We start from the raw sequence: 23,373 nt of genomic DNA on the forward strand, positions 1-23,373 counted from the left end.
AAGACGGCGAGGAGGAGGCGGAAGGGGCCGCAGGGGAAGGCAGCGGCTTGGGGAAATTGGCTAAACGAAAAAGATCTACTGTGTCTCTGATCACCTGTTGTGCCATTACCTACTGACCATGATTTTTCTATTAAACAGCCCTTGTCTGACTCCTCGGTCTCCCTTTGCTGCCATTTTGTAATTCTGAGTGCCACTATGTCCACAGGACATACAAGTAACTAAACAGAAACTAAATAGTGCAATATGTCCACCTTTCATATAACACATTGTTGAACTCTTTAAATATTTTACCTGTCAAAACACATATTAGATAGGCCTGTACTTTATTGGATCAAAAAAAGCCAGGCCAAGTGTCTTCAAGAGGTGTATCACCCCTTCCTGAGTCATAAATGCAAAGCCAAATGTGAGAGAAAAATTAACACCATTATCTAAAGACTACAGGGACAGTGACTGGAAACCTTTTACTATTTTCGATTGTTACGGATCAGGAGGGGAACTGTTAGGTTCATAATTCAGAAATGTTGTCTTATTCTCCAAAAGCAAGGCAAGAAATATTATTTGAACGTGGCAGTCTGCTGCAATATATACGGGTATAAGAGTGACCTTTGTGCCCAAAAGGAGCACAAAGACAAACTCTAACTTTGTACCACATGGGAAGGCCAGTAATTATAGAACATATGACTGGGATATTTATACCAGGACTCTAAAGCACTTCTTCCAAGTTCAATGATGCAGATATCCTTGAGGTACAGAAAGGTATATTTTTGCTTTTCAAATACTAACGGTATAGAATAGTAAGTAGTTTTAACCAAGTTCTCGCAAAACGTTAGGCCTTTCCCTCCCACATTGGGATCTGGTTACTAGGTGGCTACTTGAAGTTTTTACACAGTAACTGACTCAGGGATACTGGAAGTTTTTACATGGTGACTGACACATTCAATTGTGTCTTAGGTACACCCCAGTTAAATATCTGTGGAGTAGGTAGCTATGCAGTAGCATCAATTTATCCCATATCTATAAATATCTAATGCAGTCTTTGAGCTACAAAAAGAGCTGACTGACTGGCCTGTGCCCGCCATTTGTTCTGAATTAAAAGTGTGGCCTTTCCCAGCTAAAAGTGGTCTGAAAACAGCAACCAAGGGAGTAGGAGCAAATACACAAGTTGGTTTGAAAAGATCAAACCTGAAGATAGAACTAAGTTAAAGCGTTTAGTCTTTTTGCAAAGAGAATAGGAGAATTTCCATGTCCTATGGAACACACCCAGAGCAGTAAACAGATGACCTAGTTTGGATAAATTTATTAGATTAGAGAAGTTGAAGAAAAATGAAATGTCTAGATGGTGGGATGCGGTCACACTGAAGCAATATAAGAAGTTAGACAGAAAGCCAGGGGTTTGCGATCACGCATTTTTCCTACATTTGACGATCTAGATGTAGATTTACTGGTGAGGTGGAAGGATGAACTAAAATCAAATTCAATGAAACTTATGGACATTTTAATAGAGAACGCTGAAAGAAAGGTTGTTAAACTACAATCTGAAATTGAAACATTAGAGATAAGTGATCCTAATTTGAAAGAAGCTACTGAAAAGAATTATGGGATCTTAAATGATGTGATAATGAAATTTCAAAACGTGTGCTACTACATATTGTAATATATTGGATAACTTCATGTGGCGTTTAGTGGGGGGTGAAGCCCCAGTTAGAGGCACCGTTTATCCAGAATAGTTAGGAGATATTTGTGAGCAAGAGCGCCAGTTACTCACATAGTCTTCACCCTCATTTTGGTATTAGTTTGGAAAGTTGAAGTGGGACTGTGATAAGTATTGACTTATTTAGGCTTATCTGCCACCTGCAAGCTAATTTGTCCTTTTAATAACCCATGGTCAGCTCTCTGGACCTTCAAGAAAACATGGATGTAGGAAGCTGGCTCTTTATATGACATATCAAAATGAGATCTATTGTTTAAAGAGCTCAGGGGTTCCAATACCAGTGGACAGGGGTTTGCTCTAGCAATCCCAAGGTGGCCTTTTTCGGGGCTAGTGTGGTCAAGCAGCCTTAGGCTTATCAGAGGAGTGTGAGCCATCACAACTCAAAGAGGAGATCCACAACAATTTACAAAAATAACAAGTATCTTTATATATGATCAGGTAAGTACATTTTGCAAGAAAAATGTTTGTAGATTTCAAAAGTCGACACTGTAATTGTCTGAAGCAGCAATGTTATCCGATTGAAAGAAGAACAAGTACTGCATTCAGTGATAGTACAGCGACTTACAAGGCCAATCTCCTGGACTTTAGGTAAGTAATGGGCAGGGGTCAGGACCACACCAACAGGTCACACTGGGAAGCACTGGGGCAGCTGGCTGCAGAGGTTAGTACTACGTCGGGTGCAGATGTTACTCAATGGAGATCGGTCCGGTCGAAAAGATGCTGCAGATGAGGACTTGGGATCCAGTCGAAGGAACCAGCAAGTGGGTTCCAATCTTGAAATGCTCAGGTAGGTAGGGAGGGCGGTTGAGCACTTCAGGTCCTCTTCACAGGCCAGGGGCAATTTGGTGCAGAGGTGTCTTGAGGCATTGGGTTTTCTTCACCAAAGCACTTGCGGTTGAGGGGGCCTGCAAGTAGAGGCTTCAGGTGACGTTGGAGGGTCCACAGTGGGCACGTCCAAGGTGGGCTTTGTGTCTGGAGGGCTGAGGGACCAAAGTGGCACTGTTGGTCCACTTCAACTCGGACTGTGCGGCATGGGTGCTTTTTGGTGGCCGGTGTTTCTGTTGTCTGGAGTCCTCCCAGTCTGTCTTGGGGTGCCTACAAAATGCAGGGAGGCAGCTCTGCTGCTCCATGGGAATTCCTGCGTCTTTCCGAAGGCAGGGCGTCCTGCCAGGCTTTGGAGATAAAACAGATGCACGAGGAGTCGACTTTGCTGCAATATAGCGGGGGCAGCGGACAGGCAGACAGGGCTTGGTCTAGGTCTAGGTCTAGGTCAGGTGGTTCTTCCTTTGCTTTTACAGCTCTTGGGTGTCCTTCTTTGTAGGTCAGCAGGAATCTGATTTCCTGGTGCCAGAGGCTCCCCTTAGTAGTGCATTGTGGGGCGTTTCATGGAGTGTAGGTTAGAAGCCAATGGGCTACTTACCCCTGGGGAGACTACACCCCAATATAACCACTTCTTGTGTGAAGTGGGCATAACTCTGTCACAAAGTTCCTAAGTCTGCCAACACTAAGATGGCAGATTTCCAAATGTTGTGTCTACATCAGGCAGAGAGCCTTAGGTGTGGGACAGACCTGAGGGGTGGGCACCCCTCTTTGAATACTAAAGTTCCTGCCTGTCCAGGTGCCAAATGGGCCCTGGGGCTGTAGAGTCAGAATCTCTCCTTTGAGCCAAGTCAGACCTGCAGAACAAGGGCGGTGGGCTTCTTTAAAACCTCCTTCATTGGAATGAAGATTCGCAGGTCATCCTGTTGGGTGGGGTGTGTAAGCACCTCTCCCAGAGCAGGCTTTGTTTCTGACCACCCGAGAGCAAAAGCTCTCTCTTGGGGTCAGAATCATGTCTGATGGTGGCAGGCTGGCTAAAACTAGTCAGTCTTCACACTATACTTGGTAGGTTTTCAAGGGGCACCTACAAGATGCTCTCTGGGTGTAACATCAGTGAGGATCTATTAATATGATACGTTTGATACCAAACATTCCCATTTTTAGTGAGGCCATCATGTAGCTGGGGAACTCCTAGTGAACAGTGTCCAGCACATGTACTTAAAATGGTTTCCCTGTTTGCTCACTATGTCTAAGAATCGAAAAAGAAATAGCAGGGGCATATCTGCATTATGTAATATGATGAATGCACTTTGTCTTAGGGTTGAAAGGCCTGTTGTAGGGGTGACTGACATATTGCACGTGATGATAGGAGACATGGCACACAGGCTGTGTGCCATGTCATGTTTTCACTTTTAGAAGCACCAAGACACACAGCCTGCAATGGCAGTCTGCATGTGCCTGCTGAGGGGTCCATGAGGGTGGCACAATACATGCTACCATTTGCTAGGGACTTACGGGGGGATATTGCCAGATGGGGAACAATTGCACTGCACAGTTTCAGGGAATTAGATTTGGCATTGGGGACCAGGTTAGCAGGAACACAGTGCACTTTCAGGCAAAATTGCATCAAATATCAGGCAAACAGTGTGGGGGGGACCATGTCAAGAGTGGCACTTTCCTATAATGGAACCGATAATAAAGGTGCACATGCTTGGCTGCTGCCAAAACGAAAATCTTCGTGTTTGCTAGAGGAAAACGGGCATTGTTCCAAGCTCTAAGACCAACCTATGCCTCAAAGATGTGCTTCTAAGAACTGTGGGAAGCAGGTTCCTAATTGAACACCATGCACAGTTAAAGCTTTGTCTGCTTGGGGACAAACTGCATGGTAAATTTGCTGGGAGCCTGTAATGCAGAGAGAGTTGAGATAGTCCCGATTCAAAGGAGGGTACCAATGAGTTGGAAGAAATCCTATGTAATCATTGTGATACCAAGCAGATTTTGTATAAGTGTTGATTGTTGGGCGACAACTCCATCCTGAAGGACCAAGCTTACTAGGGTCATTTCTACATGCCCTGCAAAAACACACCTTTTGGTCCCCTGACTGTGCTTCACTTACAGACCAGTAGAAAACCTTACCTTTGGCTTACTTCTAGCTGAAAGTCAGAGGGGATGCTAGTGCACCTATTCAAAAACAGATGAAACTTCACCATAAAGAGAAGGGCCTTGTCTTAGTTGGAGTCATACTCCATAAACTCTAAAAGAAAAGAATAACTGGTAGACATCCACTGTTGATGTCTCGTACTACAATGTTACTTATTGACATTTTTACATGTTTCAACCAAATAATCATTGTGCCACAAAATAACACTTTCGTAAACACTCTGTTTTAATTGATATGGCTGAATATTATACACACTTTCTACTGCTTTATTCTTTGTGTGCATATCTAATATGTATTTTGTAATAGTAATTTTAATAACGGCCACACATCTTTGTCCTACTTGAAGCTTTCCCTTCACAAGAACTCCTGCTTGGCATTTCGGAACACACAATGCCCTGCTCAGCTAAGGGGTCCATTCTCATGCTACTGGACACATTTTTGATACATAATTTATTCTAAGAGCTACACTAATCGTAAATTCATATTAATAAATCTCTCGACATAGCCTGGCATCATGCATTTGCGGGTCGCCATAACCTAGTGACCCCAGTCACATCTCCAAATGACACGTTTTTTTTCAACATTTTCTAAAACTGCTGCTGTAATTATTCCAGAACTTTAAAACTGAAGTTATTTTGCAAATGGTCGACCTAATTTTCCAAACCACCAAAGCAAGATCACAGCACAAGTCACAAAATGGCAAAACAACAGCTGCATTTAAAACGACCTCGCATTCCCCTTTATTAGTGAATCAACAGAATATCATTTGATACCCTACATTTGTGGGAAATGAAAAAACAACAGTATCTCAGTATCTTTGCATTTATTGTTTTAACTTTGGTGAAAGCCTCTGTATTTGTAATTTTATACAGTATTTCACCAGCAATGAGACTGGTGGCTTAATAACCACATACATTTTGCAAACAGTAACCTTGGCTTGCACAGCGAAGCACTTTCACCTTGCGAAATAATAGTTCACTTTTAGATTTCAATAACACTCACATAAAATGGTTTTAAATATTAAATATGTTTATTAAACAAGACGCAGAAACTTATTTTGTGCCAATTCACTAAGAGAAGTGCAGAAGTATGGGTGGAATTCTAAAGCTATACATGAATGTGCTGATACACTTTTGTTACAAACCAAGTATGTGTAAAACACACCTAGAAAGCCACTTCATGCTCAGGTGTACTGCTGCACCTGTCTTCTGGATACCTATTCCCTCCATGTGTGTATATAATTCACAAAAACATTAAAAAAAAAAAAAGTGATGGCGAGCAATGTAATGCCACACTGGGCACCCAGCAAATACTTTATCAGAGATAGCCCTCTTTGCAATCAAACGTGGTATACTGTACCGCAGAGTACTAATTAGATTGGATGAGGAAGCCTCACCCACTATTTGTGGCATGCTTAATCACTGGCAAGCTCATTTCACACTAGTAAGTTGATACTACCGGGGCAGACTTGACCTCACTTCAATCAATCAATCACGGAGATGTGTAGAGCGAAAACAGGGGGTCTCTGGGCACTGGGGGTAGTCTGCGAGCCTTGGCTGGCTGGTGATGGAGGTTGAAAAGCCATGTCTTGAGCTGTTTTCTGAAGTCTTCCAGAGGAGGTGAGGTCGTTCTAGGACTTGGTGGCGAGGTGGAACAAGGAGCGGGGTACGTATGCCAGGGTGAGGTTGGCATAGTGAAGCTCTCTGGTGGGTCGATGGAATGTGATGCGTTTGTTGAAATAGGCAGTCCCAACATTGTGGAGGGTTTTGTAGGCGTGCATGAGGAGGTTGAAGTGGCACCTTTGCTGGGCGGGGAGCCAGTGGAGGGCCCTGAGGCGGGGTGAGATTCTGGTTCTTCTGGTGAGGTTGAGGATGTGTCTCACTGCTGCGGTCTGGAGGCGGTTAAGGAGCTATTTTGTGGCTCCTGAGTAGAATGTGTTGCTGTGGTCGAGGCAGCTGGAGATGGGCTGGGTGACTGTCTTCCTGGCGCAAATCGGGATCCATCGGAAGATCTCGTGGAGGATGTGGAAGAAGAAATGGGAGATGACGTTGATCTGTTGTTTCATGGTAAGATGGGTGTCCAGGATAATGCCGCAATGCATGCATGGTTGGTAGGGGTGGGCAGAGGGCCTAGTGCGGCGGGCCACCATGTGTCATCCCAAGGGGAGGGCTTGTTCCCAAAGATGAGGATTTCTGTCTTTTCCGAATTTAGATTGAGGCAGCTGGTCCTCATCCAGATGCCGATTTCAGTCATGGTGTTTTGGAAGTTCCTTCGTGTGGTGGAAGTGTCAGTGAGGAATAGGACAAGCTGGATGTCATTGGCGTAGGAGATTATGTTCACACTGTGGGGGTGTGCGATGCCAGCCTGTGGATTCATGTAGGCGTTGAAGAGGGTAGGGCTGAGGGAGGAGCCTTGTGGAACGCCATAGATTATGCTTTTGGGTGGGGAGACTAAGAGGGGTGGAGGATCCTCTGCGTTCAGCCAGAGAGGAATGAGGCAATCCAGTGGAGTACGTTGTCTTGGATGCCAATACTATCTGCAATCTGGTGATGAGGGTGTAGTGGGAGATAGTGTCAAAGACCGCAGGTAGGTCGAGGATAATGAGGGCTGCTGTTCCTCCTAGGTCAAGGTGGTGTCTAATATCGTCGGTTGCTGTGATCAGGGCAGTATTGGTACAGTGGTTGGGCCGGAAGCCGGGGTTCGATGTTGCTGTTGGCGATCTTGTGGTAAAAGAAGTCTGAGAGCGTGTCGCAGAGGGCTTGGGAGGGGTGGATAGTGTTCTCTGTGGAGGCTGGGAGAATTCTCTTAAGATACTGAATACTTTGTTGGAGTGGTTGGTGCTGGCCTCGATGAAGGTGTTTAGGGCTTCTTTCTTGGTCTCCCGGATACGGTGGTGGTACCTATAGAGGGCAGTCCTGAAAGGATCGAGGTTGGTGGGGGTCTTGTTGCTGCTCTAGGTCGCTCTAGTTCCCTGTAGTAGCGCTTGAGGCCTGTTTGGTGGGATTCTTATTGGTGGTGCACTTCAGGGGGGCTATGGTTTTGGCAGCTGAGGAGATCCAGTTGGTGAAGTTTTGGACGCAGTGTGTCGTTTGTGGTGATGTGTCTTGTTTCTTTGAGGGCATAGATCTAGGTTATTTCCGTGAATCTGCTCCAGCTGCGGTGGAGGATGGTCAGTGGTCTCGTTTGTGTTTACGGCGTCCCTCAATGGTGATTACGGCCATCCCTCAATGGTGAAGTGGACAATGTGATGGACAGCCCATGTTACCTATGTGGTGTGGGAGAACTTGGCTCTGTCGCTGTGGGAGAACTTGGCTCTGTCGCTGTTGAAGAACTGGGGGTGGTGGTTCCTGCATCATAGGAGAAGTAGCAGTGGCGGCAGGAGAATGGACCTTTGGTGCATTAGGGCGAGGTGATGCCGTAGTTGGGGTTGAAGGGCTTGGATCTGAGGTTTTTGATCTGATTAAATGAGTACACATGCCAGGCGATGGCAGATCCACAGGTCCTAGTGCTAGACTCAGTCTGCGCTGCAGATCCAAGGGTCCTGGCGCTGGGTGCTGTCCAGGCACTGGCTGCAGATACAGGGGTCCTAGCACTAGGCACAGTCCGGGCACGGGCTGCCAATCCAGTAGTTCTGGGCACAGGATGCAGATTCAGGGTTCCTGCGCTGGTCTAGGCGCATGCTGTAGATGAAGAGGTCCTGGCGCTGGGTGTGGTCTGGGCGTGGGCTGCAGATCCAGGGGTCCTGGCACTGGGCGTAGGCTGCAGATCCAGAGGTCCTGGCACTGGGTGCAGAGGGCTTTCATTTGGCACGCCATCAGCGCAACCGCCATAAAATAGGTCCTGGGGATGGAGGAGCAAGGGGAGGGAGGCGGGCGGTCGGGTTGGAGAAAAAAAGATCGGGAAACATGGGGGAGCCTGAGACCCAGGAAGGGAGGGAGCAGCCTTAAGAGAGCAAGGCCTTGGGACAGAAAACAGCAGGCCAAAGCCTGAAAGGAAACCAGTGGACAAGGCAGGCAGAGGGTGCTGCACTGCAGGTGCTGTACAGCGCTTCGTGGTGCTAGTACTCTGGGTGGGTGGGTCTTTACAGCAGGTATGTTCGTTAAGGGGGAGTTATTAACAATGCTTATCACTGGATAATGATGGGATCCAGATAATGCGAAGAAGCATTGGCAAAGCCAATAGGTTTTGCCCCTGCGAAATCTATTGTTAATGTTTTTTTAGACGTTACTCAGCAGTGCGAGCTGCTGTGCAGCATGCCTTACAGTTAAAAATGGAATAAAAGCGATTTGACACGATCAGCACTTAGAAATGGGGTCTCTAGTTAGCAGAGGTTTGCACCATGTCGAAGTAGGGACCACCACTCTAGTCAGGATAAGTCAGGCACTCCCCTAAATTAACCTGTTCTCACCGTCTGGTATCTTGGCGCAGAGCAGTCAGGCTTAACTTAAAAGGCAATGTATAAAGTATTTGTGCATTATACCCTAACAGTAATCACTGAGGCAACACAAAACAAGACCCCCACAGAGTTGTAGAAAAATAGAGATTATATGATTATATTAAGACCAAAACAATAAGAATCCCATTAGGGAACCAAGAGTTAATCAGAGGAACATGTATTCAAGCAGTGCTTTCAAAAGAATCAATAGATCTCAGGTTTTCCTGTGTTTTATGAAACGTATGTGTCCTCTGACTGTGAGGAGTGTGGTAAAACAATAGCTGGACTGGTCTGATTTTAGTAAAAGAAGCAAAGAATGAGACGGCTTCGAGGGGCGCGACAAAATCTTTAAGATTGCCTTTGTCACACACATGCAGAGCACAATATTAGGCACAGTCAACTGCTGAGAGTGCAGTGTGATTCCCCAGTGTGAAAGCACAGAAATTTCCCCAGGTCGCTGCATGAGGTGCAGTGCGATCCCTAAGACTGCTTGGTCAACAAACAACAAAAGTACTGGACAGCGGTAAGGCGGGGGAATGCTGCACAACCCCATAGGAGTGTTCCAGTCCGCAATCACAAGTACTGGGGAGCAGCAAGGTGGAGAATGCTGCACGACCCCCTAGGACTGATCTGGTCCACCATCACCAGGACGGGGAAGCAGCAAGGCAGGAGGACGTTTCACACAGTACCTTGAGGATGACGAGACGGCTCACAGGGTTGCCGTACTGGCTGAGCACTGTCGGTAGTGTAGTGGCTTTTCCGAATTGTTAGAAAAATGAGTACCTGGCGAGTGAGTAGTCAGTGGCAGGACATTCTCAGCAGCCAATGTGAGTGACCGGAAGGAGTACTTTGTCAAAGCTCCACGCAACAGCAACATGCACAACGTGCTGGCCAATGAGGTGCAAGCAAATTTGAGCATCAATGGAATAGACAAAGGGTATGTTCATGTATTTGCCTGGTTTCTAAGCCCTTTTAAGAATATTTTCCATAAACCACGGATAATACCTTTAAGAGTTCTCTCTCTCAATGAGGTTGAGTATGGCATTACAGTGTTCACCATCACATTCTTTTTGTGTGTTTTTGTGGTTACCTTAGAGGGTGTGCATTGGTGTACCTTCATCTCTCCCTTTTTGATTAATTCTGCACACCAGGATGGTCAGCCTAATGTGCAGAAACACACTTTTTGGAGCACAAATGTAATAGTTTTCCAAGGAAGTTAAAGGAATTCTTGAATGCATATATGAACTAATTTCCATTTATGCCCTCTCTATATGCTAGGTTTATTTCCAAGGTGAGGCACCTTATCAGTAACAAGAATATACTTGCTCTGTCCTTGGCTATGCCTTTTCTTTCGGTGGCTAATCCTGTTAGATGTTGACCACACCTATCTACAAGCTATTAAGGGCATATTAACCCAACTGGTGAATAAGCTGTGTATCATCTAAATAAGTGTAAAAGTTCATGCCGAAGATCCAATCAATGAGTACAAACTTGGTCACTCGAGGGGAAATACATGCCTAGACTGGGGCATTGTAAATGCGGATGTTGTTCAGCATGTAAACTCAGTTTTAGTTGTGGTGACTTCATTCACAAATTGTAACACACAGGATGTAATGTATGCATCTTATGTACTTTGGACAAACAACACAAAAAATAAAGTGTAGGATTTTACAACATAAAAGCAGAATCAAATGCAAAACTGCGGGAGCACCAATGGTTGATCACTAGTCAAAATACCAACACAACAAGGAGGAATAAGTTATGGCAAGTTATCGAACAAGTGAATTTGGGACCTAGAGGAGGGGACAAGACTAAACTTCTTTCCGAGCGTGAACTCTATTGGATGGAGAAATGCGGTACGATAAACAATGGATTGAATAGTTTGGAGGATTGGAAAAAGGCTTCGGCATTCTAAATGGACTGGTAGTGGATATGATATAGTCATCAAATATCATATTTAAACTATGTGATGAAAAGAAGATAATATGGTTTATGTAATATGAATGTATTTCGATAATTTCTCATTAACTGAATAGGTTAAAATTTAATCAACTGAGCAAAAAGAGGTCAAGCTAAAATGGATAAATCAATTTGTGATGTTTTGATTTTCGTGAGAAAATGACAGATTTATTCCCCCGAACAATATAAGGTTACGGTTTCACAAAACAATATGATTTGCTTCCTAGTTGCCTTTTGAAAAATAAGTGAGTATATATTGATTGGATCTTTTATCATTTTTTGGTCCATGCGCATAATGAACACTTTGGGTTTCACTTGTTGGACCTGTTAAAACAACAATGAGTTCTCTGGGTTGTGAAAGAGAACGCAAGCAATTAGAGTGATGCAGGCCACGCAGACTCGTTTATTTAACCGGTCTGCTCTGGCGCGCGCGAGGAAATACAAGTGGCGTCTGCCTGCGAGTGCAGACAGAGGAATCCGATTAAGTAAGTCTAATATAAGGACACTTTGTGGATATTCTTGGTGTTTCATATACATTACTTACCAAAAAGAGATTGTTTTTTGTCAACAAAGCGCAAGGACACGCTTGATATGCATTTAATCTGTCCATCTTTCGATGTGCTCGGAAGGGGTCTTCCAAGCGTTCACATGAATTATGTGCAAGTACCCTTATTTGCTATATAAGAGCGATATATTACACTCGTATGTGTTTTGATTAATTAATTAGATCGTACACCGAGGATTTCGTTGATTTCTCCCTAGAGGGTATAGAGTTAAGAAATCTAGTGAATTATGTTTAGAGATAGAGTTCGGGTTGAGCTCAGTATTCTAGAAAAGAATTGTCCTGTTTTACAGAGCGATATTAAACTAAGATATGGTGTCTGTTTTTCTGCGGGAAGCCAAGAAGTGAGACCAACTGGAAGGTTATTTGCTAAACATTTTGAAATTCATGTGAGTAATGACAATTATTAATACCTGAGTTTATGTGGTGATGTAGAAGCCCAATAGATAAAATTGATAAAGTTATTCATTACCCAGAAATAAAGGTAAAAGAGGGATGACCTAGGCAACAATAGATGCCAATTAGTATACATTAAGAAACTTCAAATGAGGTACTAATTACAAAATTGTTTGAAGGTAATTTATCAAATCTTTTTCTTCAGAAAAACGATCAGACGTTTTCTGCTAATTACTATGAAACGATTATGAAAATCAATGTCCAAAATCTTGAATAATAGGTGAGTGATGGTTTCTGATTTTTTGGCTGGCATCCCTTAAGATGAAACTGAATTGCAGATTAGATCATTTATGAGAGGATTATAAAAGGAATGTTTATCTTATTTTTATCTAGGTGCTACCGGCACAAATAACTTTTCAGTCCTTAAGATGACCCGTTAATGATTTGTGTCTTTACATAGGGTCAAAACGTTGACTATATTAAATGTGGATTAAATATACAAGGTGACTTCAAGACACCTGGAATAAAGGGGTCTTCTTGAAGTTCACTGTCTTCTTATGCTTTTTAACCACATTCTGTATATATTGTATATAACACTCTGCCACTTTAATTATCACACTAATCACTTTCACTGCGCCGTTATTTTAGGAGCACCTATGAAGAGAATAATTTTGAAATGTTTAAGTTTTTTATAAATTTATAAACCTTTCTGGATAAAATAAATAAATAAGAAATACAAATTAATCTAAGGATATTATAACTAGATATAAGAAGTTTCGGTGAACTTAAAAGTGCCATGGAAGTCTAGGCATGTACTTCCCCGGAGTGACCAAGTTTGTACTAATTATTTAACTACCTAGGTCTAAGGGATATTTGGGTTTGCCTCATTTTGTAGAATAAAGAAGATCCAATCAAAGCAGGCAAAAAAGCAACACAGATCTTAAATTGAGTAGGGCATACTGCTGAGTTCTAGGGAAGCCAACATGATGCACCTTGCATTACTCTGCCCAGTCCATTCCATGGTATTAAAAACACTGCAACCTACCTTCCAACTTATTTTTTAAGCAGATTGTTTTCAAATGCAGTTTGCCTCGCACTGTCTTAACAGAGTTCTTGTTTTTGCTATTATCCCAGAGAAGCACAGCGACTGCCCACATAGAACACTCCGGGCCCGCTTTGGAAACATGTGCCTTTACTGTACCCCTTTGCTCCGTTCTCTTTTGTTCAGGTCCTTACTATAGTTCTACTGCAAAGAACTGTCAATAGTACTCAAAAGGAGGCTGGTCCCTCAAAGTCTTAGACTCCTGTCCTGAGATGACTATGATTCTTAAGCTCAAAATGTCAACTTACCGATAACTCAGGAGTGCTTTCCTTACACTGCTGAAGGAAATCGGAGGTGGGGGGGGGGGGGGGAACTACTCCTAAAGTCCCTTCATTAGCAACTGGTAGACAGTCACTGGTGATGCCTTATGTGCTTCAATGTTACTTCTTGACACTTTGGATGTGTCAACCAAGCAAGAACTGTGCCACCAAACACTACACCTTCGTAGCACCCTGTGTTTTAATTTATATGGCTGAATATAATAGACACTTTCTACTGCTTTATTCTTGGTGTGCATCTCCAATATGTATTTTGTATTTTAATAAGGGTGACACCTGATGCTCTTGGGAGGTTCAGTTAAATTACACCATCAAAATAATGAATTACATTTATGAATACGAAGGAACCAGTGTTTTATTTTATACACTGTCAGACAGATTCCCAAGGATATTGAACTAATCACTGAATAAGGATTCTGTGCTGAATAAAGGGCAACATTTAGATAATTAAAAATCTAGTACAATGCAGGCAAGATTTGATAAGCTCACAGAGTTAGGTGTTCACAAGCTTGCTATGGTTCAAGTATTGATGGGGATTAAGTAGGCTTATAATTAGCCATAATATCAGGCTCAGTTGTAGGTTTCTTCAAAAGAGGAGTGACCAGGGCTATTGGAAGCTGAGGGAAACCTACTAGGCGCTACAGAAATATTACAACGTTTTGAGAGAAAAGGAGTGATGGAGCGGATCTGAGTTTTTACAGTCTTCATAGGACATCGCTCTAGTAGGAAACCTGAAGAGATGGGTGTACCTTTACAAAGAATTAGATAGTCTAATGCGTTAGAGAAGGGATTAAGCATTTTGGAAATTTTATTAGGAAAAAATCCAGAGCAGAGGAATTGAAAGGGGGTAATTGTGCAATAACAAGGAGGTGTGTGGGCAGAGTATTATAACTGGAAAAATATCTCTTTAGTGGAGCTGTGCACCTTTTCAATGCGCATGAGATAATAACCGTCTTTTGACTGGTGGACAGCTTTTTTTATTCGTGTCTTTCTGTTCAACTCTGAGTTTTTCAAACCTTTTAATAATCGTCACAGAGCATCGCTCTAGTGGGAAACCTGAGAAGATGAGTGTACTTTTAAAAAGACTTAGATCTTCTGCCACTCCAGAGAAGGGATTAAGCATTTTGGAGATTTTATCATGGAAAACGTTAGAACGATCACAGCAGACGGATCGAAATGGGGTAATTGTGCAATCACAAGGAGGTGTGTGGGCAGAGTATTATACTTGGATAAGATATTTTTAGTGGATATGTTTACCTTTTCAATGCGCAAGAGGATAATTGGCTTTTGCGTGGTGGACAGCATTTAAAAAAAAAATTTTTTATACGTACCGTTCAATTGCATTAGTTAAAACCTTTGCTCCCAGCATTTCACTAACAAACAAATCTTCTTCATCACAAACAAGTACAGATGTTTTCTGGGTTTTGCTGAGACCTGCACAATGCATTCATGTTTCGGATTTGCTTAGGGATTTCTTCTGTGTGTGATACATGAAAAACAATAGGTTCTGGAAGGGGGTATCATATATACAAGACCTTTTCCCTACTTTTGGCGTTTGTTCCCCAAATATCATAGGACAGCGAATCTTTGATCACTTGTCATGTTCCCAGTGCATGCTCTTGCTTATCTTTACAAATCTTAGTAGACTCAACCCCTTAAGTGGGACCCCTTGGTTAACGGTCATCTGTGCCACCTGCGGTTTTATATTTGTCAATATGTGATTCCAGAGGTACTTGCTTTGTCTCTGCACACTGTAGGTCTTTTCTTTTTGTAGCTTCCCCCTGTGAACTTCACCACACTTCTTTCTGGCTATGTCAAGTTGATTTGTAGAATGCATTATCACCCGGTAGGGTATCTTCGCACTGAGTAGGCATGAACATATGTGTATTTGGTCTTGCTGCTTCCATGGCATCTGCTGCTTCAGCTCTTCTTCTGCAACCACAGGACATCTATACATGAAGTCATCATTCATGCAAATACTCTTCAAACTTGCTGAATAATCATGTTTCACTTGGGAACATGGAGGGTTGCATTCTGGCTATTAAGTTGTTCCTCAAAGGAAATGCACAAATGTTATGGGGCGTTGCACCTGGCGACATATGAGAACTCATTCAAGATGGTCCATCTCATCCTTCTCTTGCAAGGTTTCTCAAACGTTGGAGTATTTTTTACCTCCAGGTCTTTCAACTCAGGCTACACTATAAATGGAAGGCTCAGATCATTCTACAATGACTTTCAATAGCCCTAACTTCTGGCTGCTGTGATCACTCATGGAGTTGTGGTTGTTCTTTCTTTCAGCATTTTGCATTCCAGAGTCCTGTTTACAGTTGAGTCGTCTTCTCTGGCCAACAGAGTTTTTACCTGCTCTATGTGTGAATTTATTTTCCAACAGAGACCGATTTACCAGTTTATGTGAGCTCTCATCTATCTATCTACTACATGGTATTATTTGGGGACCAAGCCTAGAAGAAGCAGATACTCATCCATATACATAGCAGAAGGCTCTCTCTCATAGATATTTTGTTCTTCTCGTCCAAACATGAGGGGATTTTTTTCATTCTTTGGATGCTTTTATTTGCTTTCAGACAATGGATCTTCTGGGGATGGGGCACAAGGGGTCGTAGGTGTTTTCTCTCCTATTTTAAGAAGAGAATTACAGTGTTGCTTGACATTTTCAATGTCACCTGTGTGCATATATCAATGTTTGTTTCAAAACAAATACGTTTTGCTTTGTATTTATCTTTGTAAACTATTATGTGAAATATATTGAGTATGGAGTGTATTTCCTATACATATGCTTGTTTCTATCCAGTAAAAGGCAATTTGTGCAATACATTTTTCCATTATCACAAGTTGTGCTTCATTTAGGTGTCAGTTCATACTCCTTTTTACTCATGTCTCTTGACCCAATATACTTGCTTGTTTATCTGCAAACATTAATCTAGAAAAATATCAGCCTTTATAATAATGTCTTGAGGTGAGTGCAGTGAAAAAAGAACTTTTAAACTAAATTACAAGCTGATAAATAAACAACATTACTCACCTGGCAAATCTGCTGGAATACCCGACATGGATGGGCGAGGAAAGGGCACCACAGAGTAGTCGGACAATGACGTGGGGAGAGATGAAGTGTCGATCGTTGTCAATGCTGGTACTCTTGCAGTAGAAGACTGATACGCAAAGGCCCTTTGTAAGAAACATGTAGACGTTAATGGTGCTAGAATAGATAGTATTTTACAAATTCCAGGGCTGGACGGTTCTGATATACCAATAGTAATACAGAGCTGTACACATTTCTGCTACATATATTGGTGTGATTACAGTACTAAAAGAGTGAGATATGAATAATTGAATCTCTTTCTTTGTTTTGTACAACTGAAAATGGTGAGTAGTTTCTTAATGACTTTACTGAATATTTTCTTCCTAAATATTGGCAAGAAGGCATTCATGAATTAACTAAATGTACAACAAACTGATGCATCTCTCGCTTTCTTTCTCTCTCAAAAAAGAAAACAGCATGGCGCAATTCCACTTTGTGATTATGTTTGTTTTTATTTTATACTGCACTACTATACTGCTTGATTCATAATTGCGCTTGACAAAAAATAATACAAGTAATGTAGACGTTTTGTACAAAAATAAGAACAGGCAAAAACAGAGAGTTTGTAGAACAATGGTTATCAACCACATTCAGCAATATCCGAGAAGATCCAGTTGAGCCTTGAGGAAAGGCACAAAGAAATCTAGTAGGTAGTAAAGGGTCCAGAAAAGGTCTGCTTTGACGCCAGGAAAGTGTTCAAATTAGGGATATATAGGAGGAGCACACCTGACCTTTGGGAATCCAAAATAAGGAATCCCAAGTAGGGGTCATGGGTACCAATACCTTAGTACTACTTTGACTACAGTTAGTTCACTCTATAAAATTAACCTATTGTTAAGTATAGCCTCTCTGTGATTTGCCTATTACTTTGACTCAATCTCTTAAACCACCTATCATTAACCTTTTTTTTCCTAAACTTCCCAGTACTTAGGCCTGTTCACCTTTACACTAAGCCTAACCTTAACCGTTAAATAACCATAATGTTAACATTAGTTATAACATAACCTCAAATCTTATCAATAAATCTAACAAATTAATATTTTATTATGTTAAACTTAAAGTACACTGGACTACAAAAGCAGTAACCTCTGCATATTGATAAAATGAAATAAAAAATGTCAATACTTAATTACATTAGAGTAAATACAATGGTTAGCCTAATCGTACCTACTATTAATTGTATTAATATCATTAGAATGCAATTTAATTAAATTGTGAACTACATATCCTTAACCCTAAATTAATGCAAACATTCAGTTAAAATGCTTTCATTATTTGATTTAATGTAATATTTTTTTATTATTTTTCGATGAAACCTTTTAAATTTACAATAGTAAATTAATTCTGTCTAGAAATGGGCCCACTGGAGAGACTTGAGAGACTGTGGCTTTGCACTCCCCAGGATACATCAATGGGCATGGAGCCCCCTCGTGGATCTGGCGTCGTGCTCTCATCCGGCTGAGGTGCCCCCTCTTCCCTTCCACCTGAGGTGCCTGTTGTATTTCTATCTGATGCCCCTGCAGTGTTCTCTCTGTCATGTTCGGGTATCTTGTGTGGGCATCGCCCATGCATTTTGGGCCCAGTGGTCCACGGACTATGAACGGTGCAATACCTGGACTACTATTCGTGGTGTATATTTTGTTAATAGTGTATATATGTATATATTTGCTAACTGAATTTTGATATATTACAATGGTTACACTCATTTCCTTTTGTCTTTGCATTCTTCCGGGGGTTTAGGGGGTGTTACTGTAAAGTTTGGATATGCATTGGTGTGTGGGTGGGAGTGGGGGTTGGGGTGTTGCGTGTGTGTGTGTCCCTGTATTTTGCCTCCCCCCCCCTTATGTCGTAGGTGCAGTACTCACCGTGGTCTTCGCCGCCAGCGTTGGTGCTCCTGGTACGGGAGCAGGAAGACTAGCGCAGGAAGAATATGGAGTTCCGGCTCCATGGTGTCGTCGTTCCTCGTGGAGTGTGTAGAGGTGAGCGTTTTCCCTTCGAAATGCCTGTTTCAACCATGTTTTTATCCGCGGTGAATCCGCCCCGGAAAAGGTGGCGGATTGGCCTGTCATAATAGTGTGGGCGGTACATTGTCTCCCGCCTGTCTGTTGGTGGTGACCGCCGCGCTGTTTGTTTGTACCGCTGTGGCAGTCGGAGTGTTAAAGTGGCTGTCTTTGTTGGCGGTTTCCGCCATGGTCGTAATTCCAATTTATTTTACCGCCGGCCTGTTGGCGGTCTTACCGCCGCTTTAACACCGTCCGCAAGGGTTGTAATGACCACCTATGTCTGCTGTTCCCCATTTTTGAAAATATTTTTGAAGTACTTGAGGGTGAATCTCCCACTCGTGTGTCTGTTGATGATTTCTGCTGAGAACATGCGTTAGCTGGTTGTGTATCCCTGGAATGTTTTGTGCTACCAGGTAAATTTGATTGTGTATTGCCCATTTCCAATTTATTTGAGTTAGGAGGGAGAGTTGAGATGAATGTGTCCTTCCTTGTTTGTTTAGGTAATACATAGTGGTCATGTTGTCTGTTTTGATCAGGACATTCTTGTGAATAAGGAGAGGCTGAAAAGCTTTGAGTGCTAGGAAGACAGCTAACAGCTCTAAGCGATTTATGTGTAGCTGTTTGTGTTGTGAATCCCATTCCCCTTGAATGTTGTGATTGTTGAGGTGAGCTCCCCAGCCAATCATTGATGCATCTGTTGTAACTATGGTCTGAGGCACAGGGTCTTGAAACAGCCGTCCTTTGTTTAGATTTGTGGAATTCCACCACTGAAGAGACGTATGTTTGGCGGTCCATCAACACTAGATCTTGAAGTTGACCCTGTGCTTGTGACCATTGTTATGCAAGGCACTTTTGCAAGGGCTGCATGTTTAGTCTTGCATATGGAACAATTGCAATACATGATGCCATCATACCTAATAGTCACATGACAAATTTGACAGTGTATTGTTGACCTGTCTGTATTTGTGCTAATATATTGTGGAATGCTTGTATTCACTGCATATTTGGACTTGCAAGCACTTTTTGAGTAGTTAGTATTGTCCCTAAATACTGTTGTATTTGCACAGACTGTAGTTGTGATTTTTGGTAGTTTATTGATAACCATAGGGTGTGCAGGGTTTTTATTACATAATGCGCATGGTTTTGACACTGGGTATGACTGTTTGATTTTATTAGCCAATCATCTAGATATGGAAAGACATGTATGTGTTGTCTTCTTAGGCAGGCTGCGACTACCGCTAGGCACTTTGTGAATACCCTTGGAGCTGTTGTTATTCCAAAGGGTAACACTTTGAACTGATAGTGCTTTCCTTCAATGACAAACCTGAGATATTTTCTGTGCCCAGGATGGATGGGTATTTGAAAATACGCATCTTTGAGGTCTAATGTTGCCATGAAATCGTGTTGCTGAAGTAGTGGGATAACATCCTGTAGTGTTACCCTATGAAAGTTTTCTGACAGAATGTAAAGATTGAGGGTTCTGAGATCTAATATTGGCCTTAAGGTGCCATCCTTTTGGGGAATGAGGAAATACAGTGAGTAAACTCCCGTTCCTACTTGACTTTGTGGCACAGGTTCTATTGCTGGTTTGAGTAATAGAGAATTGACCTCTTCCTGTAACAGAGTGATATGGTCTGTGGATAGCCTGTGTGGTTTTGGTGGAATGTTTGGTGGAGTTCGTATCAGTTCTAGCAATAGCTATTGCGGATAATAGATAATACCCAGTTGTCTGTGGTAAAGTTTAGCCAATTGTTGTGGAACTTTTGCAGTCTTCCCACCACAGGGGAGGTGTGAATTGGAAAGGAATGGTACAACTCACTGTTTACCTTGTGAGGCTTGTTTTGATGTCTCATATTTTCCCCTGCCTCTGGGGTACTGGCCTCTATAACCTCTGAAACTACCTCTTTGATATTGAGGTTGGTAAGGTGATTTTGGCTGTGATGTGGATGGCTCTGTACTCTGGGGCATAAATCCACCTCTAAACTGTGGTGTTCAAAAGGATCCCTGTATTGTGTGGTGTATAGTGCATCCATGGCCTTTGCGTGTCCGAGTCTTTATGCAATTTTTCAATTGAAGTGTCCACCTCTGGGCCGAAAAGTTGTTTTTTATTGACCAGCATATTCAACACCACTTGTTGAATTTCAGGTTTGTACCCGGAGGACCTGAGCTATGCATGCCTCCTGATTGTTACAGCAGTGTTGACTCTCCTGGCAGCTGTGTCTGCTGAGTCCAGGGAAGACCTAATTTGGTTATTGGAGATGGCTTGCCCTTCCTCTACTATCTGCTGTGCCCTTTTTTGATGTTCCTTGGGGAGATGCTGAATTATATCTTTCATCTCCTCCCAATGTGCCCTATCGTATCTAGACGACAACGCCTGAGAGTTGGCTATTCTAAATTGGTTGGCTGCCTGGGATGCCACTCTCTTCCCTGCAGCATCACATTTTCTGTTCTCTTTGTCTGGCGACTGCGAGTTTGCCCTCTTCCTAGCAGCGCTTACTACTATTGAGTCTGGAGGGAGTTGCTAAGTTATATACACCAGATCAGAGGGAGGTGGCTTGTATTTCTTCTCTACCCTGGGAGTTATTATTCTAGCTTTAAACGACTCGCTAAAAATTTGATCAGCATGTTTTAGCATGCCTGGGAGCATAGGGAGCGACTGGTATGTTGTGTGCGTGGATGAGAGTGTATTAAATAAAAAAATCGTCCTCCAGCTGTTCATTGTGCATGGTGACACTGTGGTATGCTGCAGCCCTGGCTACTACTTGATTGTACCCTGTACTATCTTCAGGTGGTGAAGGCTTTGAGGGATAGCAGTCTGGGTCGTTACTGGGAATGGGATCTGGATCATAAAGATCCCAAGGAATCAAATGAATGTGATAGTGACTGCACAGGTGTAGGGCTAGTAGGAGGAGAGATATGTGGAGGGTGAGGAGGAGATTGAGAAGGAGAAAATTGAGGCGGTGGAGGTCTCTCCTTTGTTCTTGGCACTTTAGCTGGAAGCTGTGCAGTTTCCAATTCCTCCTGAAAGGCTAATTTCCTCTTTAGTTTTGGAGAAGGTGCAGTCACAATTCTGCCAGTTTCTTTGTGGATATGAATCCTGGCTTGCCTTTCATCCATTTGTTCTATGATAGGCTGCATTTGTGAGTCCTCCTCAGTAGATTTTTGGCTTTCTCTAAGTACTTTTGAAAGTCCATGCTCCTCAGTGTAAGCCAGTTTTTTCAGCTCCGAAACTGGCTTTTTCGGGATCGACAAAGATGGAGTCGAAGATGGTCTCGGTTCCGAAAAAGATTTTCGAGATTTCGACTCGGAAGAGCTTTTGCTCGGTTCGGAAACAAATCTTCAACTCGAGTCCGATGGCTTCGGAGGAGTGGCCTTTTTCGGTGCTGAACTTGTGGGTTGGTCACCAAAGGTCTTTTTTCAGGTCGAGACACAGCCTTTAGGCAGTGGCATCCCCAAGGCCTTATGTTTCGGCTGGGAGGGGACAGGGGCAGGCGTACTCACATGCTGTCCTGCCGTGACCAGTCTGTCCTCCTCGGATTCCTGCTCGGAATCGGATCCTCCAACAGAGACAGCGGTCTGCATGATCTTGAGATGTTCGGTGCTTTTGGATGCCATCTCGAGTCTCTGTGCTCTTCTGTTTCCTTGGATCGGAAGGATCTGCAGGCCTCGCCATTGTCTTCCCGATGGTATGGGGAAGGCAGAGACTGCAGACGAGATGTTGGTCTGTATAAGGGAATTTAGCGTGGCACCGAGGACAGAATCAGAATGGAGTCCGGTCCATGAGGCTTCCACGCGGTCGGCCCGACGAGGCCCGAGTTGGGCGTGGACGCCCCAAAGGGCGAGTAAAGATGTTTGATCCGACGGTATCGAAGTGTCGATAGAAGGTGTAACGCGATCGAAATAAAGAGTTTTCAAGCTTTTCCGAATCAAACTATCGGAGCGAAAGGAAACACGTCCGAACCCGATGGCGGAAAGAAAACAATCTAACATGGAGTCAATGCCCATGCGCAATGGAGCCGGAGAGGAGGAGTCACTCGATCTGTGACTTGAAAACACTCCTTCGAAGAAAAACAACTTGTAACACTCAGAGCCCAACACTAGATGGCACACATATGCACAGCATGTGTATCTGCAGCTACATATATGCTACTGAACATATATGGAAAATGTCACTTACCCAGTGTACATCTGTTCGTGGCATGAGTCGCTGCAGATTCACATGCTGTGCACAGTCCGCCGTCTGGTGTTGGGCTCGGAGTGTTACAAGTTGTTTTTCTTCGAAGAAGTCTTTTCGAGTCACGAGACCGAGGGACTCCTCCCACTTCGATTCCATTGCGCATGGGCGTCGACTCCATCTTAGATTGTTTTCCCCGCAGAGGGTGAGGTAGGAGTTGTGTAGTAATAGTGCCCATGCAATGGAATGAATACGTATGTACATAATAAAGGTTAAAGTAATATATTTACAAATGTATAAATGTTGAAGATCTACTTCTAAACGGCTACAGGCTCCCGGGGAGGCGGGTGGGCGCATGTGAATCTGCAGCGACTCATGCCACGAACAGATGTACACTGGGTAAGTGACATTTTCCGTTCGATGGCATGTGTAGCTGCAGATACACATGCTGTGCACTGACTAGTAAGCAGTTATCTCCCCAAAAGCGGTGGTTCAGCCTGTAGGAGTTGAAGTAGTTTGAATGAAAATGTCACTTACCCAGTGTACATCTGTTCGTGGCATCAGTCGCAGTAGATTCGCATGTTCTGCAATAGCTCGCCATCTGGTGTTGGGCCGGAGTGTTACAAGTTGTTTTTCTTCGAAGAAGTCTTTCGAGTCACGGGACCGAGTGACT

At 43.1% G+C, this 23,373-nt stretch overlaps 1 protein-coding gene across 2 annotated transcripts in view; it reads right to left on the reverse strand.

Moving 5' to 3' along the window:
- PIAS2 (protein inhibitor of activated STAT 2) overlaps positions 1-23,373 on the reverse strand; it is a 325,889-nt gene that overhangs the window by 33,327 nt on the left and 269,189 nt on the right. For both annotated transcript variants that reach the window (XM_069218886.1, XM_069218889.1), the window contains exon 12: positions 16,467-16,609. In XM_069218886.1, the coding sequence (XP_069074987.1) occupies positions 16,467-16,609 (143 nt within the window). The remainder of the gene's footprint in view (positions 1-16,466; positions 16,610-23,373) is intronic.

This window comes from Pleurodeles waltl, chromosome 1_1 (assembly GCF_031143425.1).
Source record: "Pleurodeles waltl isolate 20211129_DDA chromosome 1_1, aPleWal1.hap1.20221129, whole genome shotgun sequence".
Classification (NCBI taxonomy): Eukaryota; Metazoa; Chordata; class Amphibia; order Caudata; family Salamandridae; genus Pleurodeles; species Pleurodeles waltl.